The sequence below is a fragment of the Triticum dicoccoides genome, chromosome 5A (genome assembly GCF_002162155.2).
Source record: "Triticum dicoccoides isolate Atlit2015 ecotype Zavitan chromosome 5A, WEW_v2.0, whole genome shotgun sequence".
Lineage (NCBI taxonomy): Eukaryota > Viridiplantae > Streptophyta > Magnoliopsida > Poales > Poaceae > Triticum > Triticum dicoccoides.
The window spans coordinates 430304161-430317232 of record NC_041388.1 but is presented as its reverse complement, the minus strand read 5'-3'; the positions used below and the strand labels follow the sequence as shown (position 1 = coordinate 430317232).

Genomic DNA, 13072 nt, shown 5'->3' with positions numbered 1-13072 from the left:
ACGATTGAACACATGCCTTGCCATTCGAAAATAGCGACGGAATTTATTCGGCTTGAAGAGCGGGGTGTTGGCAAAGTAATCGACATAGAGCAGGGCGTGCCCTCTCTCCCTGTTGCGGTTCAGGTTGGGAGCACGACCAGGGAGTGGCCCCCTGTACCGAGGAAGCTGCCGTTGAATGTGGTCGTGAACGACCAGTGCAGCCACCACAATATCTTCATCATCCGACGACGAATCGTCCGATGAACAAAGAAAGTGATGGAAGAAAAACTCGTCTTCACTGTCCATACCTTTGTGGGCAAAATGCCGAACACCCTGCGGGCGTGGTGGCGAAGATCACCTCGACGCGCCAGGGGTGGTTGCCGGCCGGCTACTGGCCGCTGTGGAGCTCTCGTCGGGAGCTGCCGAGGACGCCGTGCTGCGTCGCCGGCGGTCCTGTCCCCTCTGCGGCCGGCAAAGACGTCGACGGCCAAACCTCCGATCGACGGCCAAAACTACGGCCACAGCACGGGCGTGGTGGCGGCCATGTCGAGAAGTGGTTTGGTAGGGACGGCCGGAGGCTGCGCGGTGAGGAGGCGGCCGGAGAATAGCGGCGGCGCCGACGGTGGGGCGGGGCGAGAGAGAGAGGGTGGAAGCGTTTGGGAGCGAAGGGACTGCTAGTGTTCCCGACAGGCGGGGCAGGGGGACAAGGGCGTGCGTCCAAGCCGTCCTCGCGCGTCCGTTTCACCCCAAACCGAGCGCAAGTTTGGGCCGGGATGGGTCGAAAACGGACGGAATCCGAACATTTGTCCGTTTGAGGCCGTGCGCTGGGGTGTGCTATTCGTCCGTTTTACCCCAAACGGACGGGGGCGGACAGGATAGGGTCGCGCGGTGGAGTTGGCCTCACGAGCCTCGAGTTTTTTTTTCTCTCTCTTCACCTGGGCTGGATTTTTTCTCATTTGGACCAGGTCGCGTGCTTTATTTTCAGGCCGATCGGGCGTGAGTGCGTCACGCAGGCGGACGGAGAAGGCTAGTCAGCCCTCTAATCCCCCAACCCATCCGCCGCCGCCGGCGGCGACCACCACCGGAGCTCTCCAACCCCTACCGCCAGCCGCCCGTACCGGCCTCGATCTCTCCTCAGAGGTACTCCCCTTCCCCGCACCTTTGCTCTCTCTCCCATCCCGAGTCCATGACCTAGCAGCACGGCGGCACGGTCTAAAGCTCCCCCGTAGCCTACACCGCGCCCCAGAGCTGCCGCCGTGCCCGCACCCTAGCGTCGCTGTCAACTGCCCCGACCCCGCCCCCCTCTCTCAGCACCCCCGGCTCTCACGCGCGCGTCCCTTTCCCGTCCTTCCCCGTCGGGAGATCGCGAGCCATTCGGCGTTCCCTTTCGCGGCATCGCCAGGCATTAGGTTTCGAGGTACGAGGTTGTTTTCATCCAGCGATTAGTTAAATCCCACCGGCCTTGGCAGCTTCCGGGCGCACACCCAACGCACCATCTAGATCCGCCCCTCTCTGGTGCGGAGATCTGCTTATTGTGTACAAATTTCCTTGACTGCTGTGGATACCGACAAACATTCAGCGTGTCGGGGGTATTCATGCGTGCGCGATGTGCATGCTTTTGTTGAACCTATTAAGACAGTGAAGCTCAAAACCCCACAATATAGTGAATTGAAGCCGCCTCTGGCGAGTCCGTCGGCGGGCACCGTTGCCGCCAAAACAAAGCCTTCCAGTCGCTGGAATCGTCGCCCCCGCTTCCCTCCTTTCCAGATCTGCCGCCTTGTTGTCATTGATCCGGGCGGTGGCCGGCTGGACAGGATGCAGCAGCGGGCGAAGGTACTGCATCGCCAGATCGGGCTCTAGCTATTGGTACATACGTAGTAGTGGAAAGTGTAATTGCGGCGAGTGCTTTGTGTTCTAACCTAGTCAGTTCGCTTAAGCCGCCCAGATTGTTTAATCTATATATAGTACACCAGTTGTTGAATCTGGATTTAGCCTGCATCTAAGGTGTTCCTGCTAAAGTAGGAGCAGTTTTGGCCATTGATTGAATGAATCGGACGGTGAGACATGAGCGAATCCCTGCAATGTGGGCTGTGTTTGTATTTCATCTGACGGCTTGCGTTCGCACAGAGCACTGGTCCCACATGCGGAAAAGGCAGTCGAAACGACTCACAAGCCTACACCACAATTGAACTGCGCTACCATGCTTCCTGCCCTGTTGGCCCATACAGAGTACTAGTGAATAGCTAAAATAAATAAAAGTGGTTAATGACAGTCAGCTACGATGCACCGGAGCACAATCTGCTGTCTTCGTGCATATAGCAGCAGTTCTGCGTTACACTTGGCTGGGTATTCATGCTACATTTTGAATCACGCCTACCGTACTTTGACATTCTACACTCATCCAATTCTTACGAAAGGAAGCAAAATTAGTATGGTCAATTAAAAAAGTTCCAGAAAAATTATATATATATAATTGTTTCGAGTGTTGTAAATTCTTAAGCACTTTGCCCCTACGTGCTATGCACACACCATTTACTAGCCATCTTAGTAACACAGACATGACTTGGCAAAACGATGGATATATTTATGAATCCACTAGTTATAGAAGCAGCTACTAAGCGATATTGTAAATCTAAAACTCTAGCACTGGCATCACTGTTGGCCCTTTCCTCATGCGCACTTCTCATCCACATTCTTCTGGATTCCAGATTAGCATTTTATCAATTACATTCCCATCCATGGTTGCATCTGCAGAATCGACTCTCCAAACCATATATTTTATAGTTGCTACTACCGTCCTGACTTCCAAACTCCCACTCTGTATGCTCCTCCTTTAGCCTCACCTGACCCTGTTGTACTTGTTTCTAGCCAAACAAACGCCCCCACCATGGAAAGTGTCATTACAGATGCTTGGTCCTGAGGACTGGCGTGTGGGAGCATATGCATGTATACATGGACCAATCTACTAAAACAATCTGGTTTGTTAGTTGGAGTGATGCTTGTGTTGCTCTGCAGTGACCTGCACTGCAATTCAAGTTACTTTCATGTAGGTGTCTCTGACAACTGAAATTTCTTTTCTGTTACACCCACTGTGAAGTTATAGATGTTAACATGTTATAGTAAAATAGGACTTGTTGAAGGATGATTTGGAAGTGTGAAGAAAAATATCTGCAACTGACAGCCTGTTCATCTGTTGTAAAGGGAAACCAAGAAGATTGCGAATTTGTGTGCTAAGCTGAGGCTTAAAGTTACTGCATTATTGTTGAACTACTACCCCCAGTTCACAAATAAGGGGCGTTTTGGACATACCTTCAGTAAAAAAAAACTTTGACTGCCAGTTTGCTAATATCATTTTAAATATTGGGATTGAAAACTTGAAAAATCATATGTACTCCCTCCGTCCCATAATATAAGATGTTATTACAACCAATATACTCATATATCAATTGTAATAACATCTTATATTATGGGATGGAGGGAGTATTGTTTTCCTTTGAAAAATGATAAGTATTTTTGGAACATGATGGTTTTCTTGGGTGTTATACGTACTACAGTATACAGTATAAATTAGACCAAACTTGGGTTAGCAAATGCACCTGAAGAAATTTTTATTGATTAGTAAACGATCATGTTTCACTTGGTTATCCGTTCTAAATTTGTGTGGGTTTGGAACAAGTCCATCTCTATCTGGTTTTTACGTTTCTATTGTATTACAGAAGTAAAAATTATCCGATCTCATGTGCAACATTCTCTGTTCACTCTATTGTTTACACTTGTCCAAAGGCTGAGCATGTAATTTGCACAATGATTGTAATATTTCATCCAAGTTACACTTACGTGATCATTATGTACTTGGGAGCCTCGTGGCTAATACTGGTATTATCACACATAGTTGGACAACGTTCAAAATTATTGTTGGAAGACAGAACAACTTCATTTTGTTTAGCTTTTTTGTGCAGTTAATTCGAGTTATCTTCTTGTTGATATCTATCAGTGGGCTGGGCATCTGCTTTCTATTAAATTTGCATCCACATCATATTTGTTACATCACGGAGTTCTTATGATTATGGATACCAACTGCAGGTACTTAGGCCCTAATAATTTGGAAGTTGTGCAGGCAATCTCTTGCAGAACCTATGGACAGTTCTAAATCTCCCCAACCATTGAAGAAGAGCCGTACTAGTTTGTCTGGTACAGACGGCCACCAATTTGAGAATGACGAGCTTCCGTCTGAAACTGCATCAGATAAAACGCCTGGTTTGAAGTTTGGAACAGTAGATAAAGTGCAAGATGAATTTGGAGAAGACAGTTCCCCATTGCAGCAATCAGCTGCTTCCAACGTGTCATACCGTGGATCGCCATGTATTGGGGCATTCACTATCCAATGTGCTAGGTGCTTCAAATGGAGACTTATTCCAACGAAAGAGAAGTATGAAGAAATACGCGAGCATATTATACAGGAACCTTTTGACTGCGAACGAGCCTGTGAATGGAAACCTGATGTAACATGCGATGATCAAGAAGATATTTCTCAGGATGGAAGCAGACTCTGGGCTATCGACAAACCCAATATTGCACAGCCTCCTGCTGGATGGGAAAGGCAGATTAGAATAAGAGGTGAAGGAGGCACCAAATTTGCTGATGTGTGAGTGATGCTTTTCTGTCACTACCTTTATTTACTTGTCAGGCTATTTCTGCAAGTACATTGATTTTTTTTAATTGCCTGCCACTTTATCTCTATATGTTAAAATCAGTTTTTAATGCGCATGGAAATAACAGAAAATCAGCCAATTAACCCGCACATTTGTATTTGTTTCTACACCACACCTTTTCTAAGTTGCACACATAAACCATTTATGTCTCAGTTACGAAGAGTTCAAGTCGGGAATATAGAAAGTACCAAGCATATCATGTTACTTTTTCCTAACGGTGATCTCCGAGTTGACCCCCCCTGAACTCCAGGGAAGTGAAGGGGACCTTTCCGCATCAAAATGTTAGATTGTTGTATGGATGCTTAGTTTGTGCTAGTTTATATCACACTAGTTGCTTAGTTACCCTTAGCATCTTTGGCGGTGCATAACTTGTATGAAAGAGCCAATTCTGCTGCTTCTTGTTACTTCGGATGAACCAAGGAAATATGGCCGTAAGCATGAGAGCCCATTTATTATCGACATGTTTCTGTAGTCGCCTTCTTGAGGCTGGGAATAATTAGTCTTCTATGTGTTGAGCCGCGGAGTACTGATTTTCTGCATCAGTGAATCATACCGCACATTTTTTCAGTTTTTGCCATCCCTTGAAGTTTTGCCAGCCCCTTGTAAGTTGGCCACTTGGCTAATAGTGCATTGGCATGGTCAGTCTAGGTTTCAGTGCTGTCCTGAACTCCTGATTCTATTCTGAAGCAAGTTCATAAAAGGATTAGTTTATGCTGACAGCCTATCAGTTTGACACTCCATGATGACATTTTGCTGTGTAAACATCTTTCTCGAGGAGATTTTTTCGCGTTGACATTGCTATCGATTATTGGAGAGGAGACCAATAACTTTAGTTGATCCGGCAGCATCACTAAAAACAACTGCTGATTGGATTCATGTATGGCGCATATGGAAATTAAGGCGACAGAAGGCGGTGGAAAACGTAGAATAGGTGGAAAGATCCACTTAGTTCTCATCACACAAGTAATATAGGCTGCAAAGATGAGAGGCTTTAGTTAACGGACATTTCATGTTGTTCCAGAACAGCATTCCATTTTCATTCAAATGGTATATTTTGGTGGTAAATTAAATCATCTACCTTCTGCTGAATTTAGCAAATGATAGGGTTGCACAAATAAACTAATAAATCTACATGGTCATAATTTTGGACCCACCAAAATAGGTAGGGTAGATCTTCTCTTGTCCTCTTGATTAATGTGGAAATTTCTGGGCTTGCATTTTTAACATTCTTGTAATGATATACTCCCTCTGTAAACAAATGTAAGACATTTTAGGTCACTAAAGACTTAAAACGTCAGAGGGAGTAATAGACAATATCTGTCCTAAAAAACCTCATTTCATTATTGTAATGTAACATGTACCCTTGCTACAGCTGCTGTAATTACCGTAATGCCCTTTATCTTGGTTTCAGGTACTACACTTCTCCTACTTCGAGGAAGCTGAGATCACTGGTTGAAGTTGATCGGTACGTGATGCAAATTTACTCAAAATGTCCCTTTCAACATCAATCTTCATCTGTTGAGCTGTAATTTATTTCCTTAAATTTGTGTCTGAAGTCAAAACATGAAGTAGCACTTGTATTGCAAATCTTATGCTGCTTTCTTCTCCATATTTTATAACTGGACATTGCAATTAATAAGTACCTAGTTACTACTAACGGAGTACATCTAAATTGATAAAGAAGTATAATATCTATATATGCATATGAGTGGTACACGAGAACTGGGATTGCAAACTCCTGAACCATTTTTCATAAAATGGTATTCCATAGTGAACTAGAAACAGATTTTGCACATATGTGGGAAGCTATGCACATCATTCTGCTTTGTAGTCTGTCTTATGCGTGGGTCCCTATGAACACTTAACCGGAAACTTTAGGCAAATAATTAAGACCGCTACCATACCCCCTATGATGCACTTTAAGGCGCCTCTCTTTTATACGGCGTACGATAATGGGTTCCCTCTTATTTGTGCTGATACTAATGGGATCCCTCTTATAGCGTATAATATTGGACTAATGGATCCCTAGAAACTCAAAGGTTCAAATTTGTGCACGGGGACAGACTGAAAGTCGCCAATGATTGCATGGTGTCAAATTAGTTTTGTGTCATGCAAGTATGCAACATCGTGCAAAAGCTTACAAATTCAACTCAGGTGCATGGGCCGATGAGCGTGTGTGTGCTTGGCTGCTTGCCTATGAGGCTCTTGCAGCTTTAGGGTAGTGCTACAGAAGGGAATTGGATGAAAAACCTCCTATCTGATCCAACGGTGGATAAGGGTCTGTAGCTGACAACATGTGTGCATGGTCAATACTGCCTCTTTTGTTGTCTCTAAAATTGCTACGTGCGACTCATCTGTCTATGGTCTAAACTTTCTATGCCATACTTTGCAGGTACCTCCAAGAAAATCCAGAGTATGGTGCACAGGGTGTAACATTAGCTCAGTTTTCCTTCCAGATTCCTAGACCTCTGCGGCAGAACTATGTCAAAAAGCGCCCTAAGAACGCAAGTCCAAGTGATGAAGCAACAACTAAGCCTGTTCAACCAGTGGAAGGTGTGTACGCTGTGTAAATGAACTCATCATGATTTGTTAAAGCATAATATACTCCCTCCGTTCCTAAATATAAGTCTTTTTAGATATTTCAATAAGAGACTACATGCGGAGCAAAATGAGTGAATCTACACTCTAAAATATGTCTATATATATCCGTATGTTGTTTGTACTGGAATCTCTAAAAAGACTTATATTTGGAAACGGAGGGAGTACTATATAAAGTTTTTCTTACTGCTTTGCTAGATTATATCTTTGTCGTAAATGGTAGTCATGAATTATGATTATCCATCCAAGTATTCCAACTATAACGTGAGAACTCAAAACTATTTTCCTTTAATCTGCTTGAGAAGTATTGGCTAGTACACATGGTCAAGACACTAGTTGAACCATACTGCTTGGCACATGTATGCTCCTTCATTGATTCGTGAAATTGGTAACGGTTGCTTGGTGCATTTTATCAGGTGCTTTTCAAAACCAATTTGGTTAAGTGCAGACCATCTCATGTTTGTGTTTTTCTCCCAGTTAACCCCATATCCTGGGCTGCTCCTCTTGCAAGTGAGGCTAAGGCAAGCGAACCAGCATCTCATGCCGACGAAAAGCCAGTTGGATCAGCAGATGTGGAGCTGGTCCGGAAGAGGAAAGCAGAACCAGGAGAGGCAAATGCTAACAATCACGTGTCTGATGGGCCGGAAACCAAGGTAGAGGATGCTCAGAATGGAGATGCTACCACCACTGCCTGAAAAGCTGCAGTCTGACGTACCCAGTGCCCCGCATCGATGATTTCCTCGACTCTCTATATTCCTTCTCCATTGTATGCGGGGGCCGGTTTTTTCTGTAATGCGAGTCCGTATTGGCCTTATATGTGTACCAAGGCACGAACCTTCGAGGTCGACCCAAAATTCGACGATTTGGGACAGCAAGTTGACTGAATGTTGTAGTATCGGAGAAGCCCTGTCGAACCCTTTCGGAGCATGTATGTTCCGCTATGCTTATGTAGGAGACCTTGTCATGCAAGATTAGATGCGTTTTATTTTCTCCTTTGTAAGATACAGAAATGTCGGTAGGGGACTATTGTGTTGTGCTGTATGTCGGAGTCGACTCATCTATTATCTATCGAGACATGACAGTTGTAGCAGTGGCGGTGCGTTATTCTCCGAGCTCGTCATGCTCATCTAGCATGCCATATAGGATTTGCCTGCATGATCCATGCCTTTCCACAAGGAAACGAAATTTCCACATCTATGCATGAACAACACTAGTACTCCCCCATTCCTAAATCTGAGCCTTCTTATAGATTCCAATACAGACTGCATTCGGAGCAAAATGAGTGAATCTATACTCTAAAATACGTCTATATACATCCGTTTGTAGTCCATAGTAAAATCTCTAAAAGGTCTTGTATTTAGAAATGAAGGGAGTATGATTCTAAACCCTAGAACTTCGATATCTATACATGAACAACACCAGTATCATTTATAGCAAAATTTCGTCAAGCTTCTCTAGCTTTTTCAGGCATGTAAAACACAATGATTCTGCCGCAAAACACAGCGTTTTCCTAGGTTCAAAACAACGGCTGTTAATAGATTGGCCCTTTCCTTCCTTGGATCACGTTTGCTAAAAGATGGCCCCTCACAAATGGCTCAATCAAGCAACACCTTGGTCAGGTCAGACTGGCATTTATACATGGATAAATCAAGCAATACCTTACTCAGGTGGAACATATACAGAAAGTTGAGCAGAGTCATGGTAGGATATGTCGCCTATGTTCAGTTCGAATTCTCCTCTTTAGACATATGTGTGACACAAAAAAATGAAACAAAACAACTGAAAATGGACACCGTGGTACACACCCAGGCCACAGTTAACCCAATTCACATACAGAGCCCTACCCAAAATGGCACCAAAGCTCACACACTGAAGTATGTATCAGCAGCTCAGCATAGCTCGGGGAGCAGGCAATGGCGTGGCAAGAATATCTGAACATGCATACAAACATGGTGCGTGCTAGCCCGACGGCTTCTGGCCGCCGGTGGGCTGCTGCTCGTCGTCCTTCTTGGGGGCGGGGTTGAAGGGGGCCTGCTCGGCGCAGTCGAGGTTGAGGCCGGAGCGCTCCCGGCCGAAGCCCATGAGGTCGAGGTAGTACTGGTAGTGGGAGATGATGACGTTCATCTCGTCGATGAAGCCCCGGCCGCAGATGGACTCGCCGTAGAGGAGGTTCATGGTGGCGCCGAAGCCCGGGAGGCGCTTGCTGAGCGTGTCGTTCTTGGTGGGCTTCCACACCCCCGTGAAGGCCTCGTGCGCCGACGGCTGCTTCTTCTTGATGGGCGTCATCCACCGCCACATGGCCGCCGCGAACGCCAGCGTCGCGTTCTGCTCCAGCAGCTCCGGGTGGTGCAGCAGGTCCACCTTCAGCCCGTCCCCCGCCGCGCCGTAGTTGAAGTTCCTGTCCACTCAGATGGATCAATTAAGGTATGGTTCGCAAGAACTGCCATGAATGGCTGCGATTGATGAACTGAATGGTTTGAGCTTACCAGTAGACCGGGATGGCGCCGCGGCCGTAGTACTCGGCGCCCTTGACGCAGGGCCACTGCGTGTAGGAGTCGTCGCAGTAGCCCTGGTCGGGGCTCATCTCGTGGTTGTAGCACAGCCCCCACGCCGTCGGACCGCCGGTGGCCACGCCGTATCCACCTGCAAGAAGACCCAATCAGTCGGCCTCCTGGATCTAATCGAAGCAGGGGAAGCAACAGGAAGCAGAGCAAAAGCAGCAATCCGTCGGAATCGAGCCACCGCCACCGGAGAGGAGGAGGAAGAAGAAGAACAAGCACTACATACATGAGGTCTTTGCGCCGACGTGGCCGAGGAAGGCGCAGAGCTCCATCATCTGCATGTCGATGCCGCCGGTGGTGCAGAAGCCCTGGTTCTCGAAGAGCGAGGCGGCGGTGATGAAGGCCTGGTAGTCCCAGAAGCCGACGGCCTTGGCGACGGGGAAGTTGCGCTTTGCGAAGAGGTTCTCGAACTGGTACACCTTGAAGAAGTCGGTGATGGTCTGGTTGCAGCAGTACTTGGTGCCGGAGCACTCCCACCCCTTGTTGCACACCTTCTCCTGCGACTCCTTGAGCTTCACCTTCCACGTCCCCGCCGTCAGGATCAGCGCCAGCGTGCCGCCGATCAGCACCGCCGCCGCCCCCAGCAGCAGCACCGTCACCACGATCTTGTTCCGCGTCTTCCGCTTCATCTTCTTGCTCTTCTTGCTCTCCCCCCTCCGGCGGTCAGAGCAGCTCAGCTCAGCTCAGCTCCGGCGGTCCGAGCAGCTCAGCTCAGCTCAGCTCGATCTGGATCTCGCTTCTTCTCGGGAGCTCGGGAGATCGATCTGGGCTGCCCCCGTCTGGTGTGATCTGGATCTTTGGGGAATGCGGTAGCTGGTGGCGGGGATCTGGTGAGGAGATAAAAATGGGAGTGGGGATGAAAGCGAAGTGGCAACCGCGCGTGCGACCGGGGGAAGAGAGGAGTGGTGTCGGTGGCGGGAGGGTCGGCTGTCAAGACGAGGGAGGAAGACGGGACGAGCTGCAAGACAGCTGGTTCGGTAGGTAACACGTTACCGTTAATGATTTTCCCGGTAAATTCCGTCTTCCTTTTTTTTAAGCTGAAACTCCGTGTTTCTTATACTCCCTCCGTCCGAAAATACTTGTCATCAAAATGGACAAAAAGGGATGTATGTAGAACTAAAACACATCTAGATACATCCTCTTTTATTCATTTTGATGACAAATATTTCCGAACGGAGGGAGTACTATAATAACAAACAAGTGGAAATTCAGCAAGTTCCACCGACGGTTTACACACTTGCACCTAGGGCATTTCCATGAAAAGCCCCAAATACATCCCCATTTGTCTTAAATTTTTTACGAGAAACGACATTTGTACTATTACTCAACACATGAAGATTACAACCATGGCGGCATAAGTCTCTGACGTTATCCGGTCTACAAACCGCAGTCCGTATATGTATTCTTCCAAAGTTTGACATAAAATGGCTTACTTAGTTTTGATTGTCGAATATGAGCACTACAAGCACAACTAACCTTCGTATGTACCTTGATTTCATATACCAAGAACGCATAAGGCAAGCGAACGTCCTCAACACTCACTGTCATATTCCCAACCTCCAAGCAATCATCGGTTTCGATATGGAATCGGGAGAGTGTTTATCCCTCTGCAATAGTCGATAGCTCAGCCTCCAGCGGGTCGCTACAAGAGAACATGTGGCGGCATGAGTAGAAAATGATGTTATATATGTGATCACGGAGGACCATGTCTGTTCTTGTTATTTCTTCACAGAAAGACCCGCATGTATTTAATTTGGCCTAGACAAAGTCAAAAGGCTCCTAGGGTATAACGTATATGTTCATGCTTCTGTTGTCACATATGAAGGTCAACCTTAGAGGGGCCTCGATGAATAGCGCAACTTTGCCTTTTAAAGCGTCTCGTGCTGGTATATGAGGAATACCCTCAAAAGGTTATAGGTAACTAGAGAGTAACCTTAGTCCCTCGATTTGGTTTGTGTGTGTGGGCCACTTTTTTTAGGGGGGTGGGGGAATTGCCGTGGACAACTTCATAATTAACTAAAAGGAAAACACAATTCAATGGAACCTCTGAGGACCTCCCAATTTGTTCAAAAGTGCCCACCTCATTATTTCTCACCCAAAAATTGAGGCAGGGGACTCTCCACATGTTGTATAACACGCAACTGCGAGCCATCCCTTCTAATGTACTAATGCACTAGCTCGTCAACAAGCTCTGTCTTGCAAATATCAAGGAAAAAAATCAAAATATATGCATAATGCACACCAATGATGCCAATTTTTTTCAATCCAGTTTTGGTCATAGATTGTGAGACAAAAAAGGATAAACCAGATAGTGAATATTACCAATTTAAATTTACAATGATCCATTTGCTGTCAGATTTTTCTGTTCTTGTTGCATTTCGAGCCATAGACCGAATTTGGATTCGAAATTCGAGACATGGTAGATGTATGCTGTACTGATGTTTTCAACTTTTTTTTAGTTCCGTTAAAGATGCTAATCAGTCAGCTAGTGCATGAATAGAACTCATGTCCTCATGTATGGTAATATATGCGAGATGCATATACATGTCCGATCGCTGCAGAGTTGTCGTGCAATTCATGTGGCGTCCCAGTGTCGCGAACAGGGTCGTATGGTGGTGGCTCACAGCTCACGCAGACGGAATAAAGTAGAAGATGGTTGGTGTAGGGAGGATTACTTAATCTGTGCTCCCAACAACCAAAAAATATCAGCTGGTGTTGGCAGCATATGCTGGTTTGTGAGAACGATGGGGAGAAGCTTCATTGGCACACAGCAAACCCACGGAAGGAAGTGAGTGGATCCGACCATGCGAGCTCGGAATTCTGAGATTGAGATAACATTGCTTGGTTTTAGCTTGATCCTCACTAACAATAAGGGCTTATTTATTTATTTGCTTGATCCTCACTAACAATAAGGGCTTATTTAAAGAACACCAAGTGGTCATCTTGGTAAGCTATCAACACAAATTTGCAATCAATGATAGTTTAAATAATACAAGAGGTAATAAAAATTACAACCAGGTACGTGGACCACCTAGCGACAACTACAAGCATTGAATTGAGCCGAAGGCACGCCTTCGTCATCTATTTGATGTGGCAAAATGGATGATAATGAAGACATTTGGACCATATTACTTCGTGCCACACGTGTGTCACTTCATTTGGGTTTAAAATTACTGTCTTGTGTGGCAGATTGTTTCACTATTGTAACTGCCCTGCGAGACA

General features: G+C 46.2%; 2 protein-coding genes across 3 annotated transcripts; one reads left to right on the top strand and one right to left on the bottom strand.

Annotated features, from left to right (window-relative positions):
- Positions 1–957: 957 nt before the first annotated feature.
- Positions 958–8379, top strand: LOC119302093 (methyl-CpG-binding domain-containing protein 2-like). Of its 2 annotated transcripts, none has more exons than XM_037579110.1 (5): positions 958–1119; positions 4097–4624; positions 6103–6156; positions 7084–7244; positions 7767–8379. In XM_037579110.1, exons 2-5 carry the CDS (start codon positions 4116–4118, stop codon positions 7982–7984), a joined length of 942 nt encoding a protein of 313 aa, XP_037435007.1. In that variant the 5' UTR covers positions 958–1119; positions 4097–4115; the 3' UTR covers positions 7985–8379. The 2 variants fall into 2 exon arrangements, with proteins under 2 accessions (XP_037435007.1, XP_037435008.1); XM_037579111.1 differs by having other exon boundaries at positions 4063–4624.
- A 528-nt stretch (positions 8380–8907) lies between these two features.
- Positions 8908–10799, bottom strand: LOC119302092 (chitinase-like protein 1). The gene is made up of 3 exons (XM_037579109.1): positions 10077–10799; positions 9776–9932; positions 8908–9687 (listed from the first exon to the last, which is right to left on the bottom strand). Exons 1-3 carry the CDS (start codon positions 10477–10479, stop codon positions 9249–9251), a joined length of 999 nt encoding a protein of 332 aa, XP_037435006.1. The 5' UTR covers positions 10480–10799; the 3' UTR covers positions 8908–9248.
- Positions 10800–13072: the final 2273 nt, after the last annotated feature.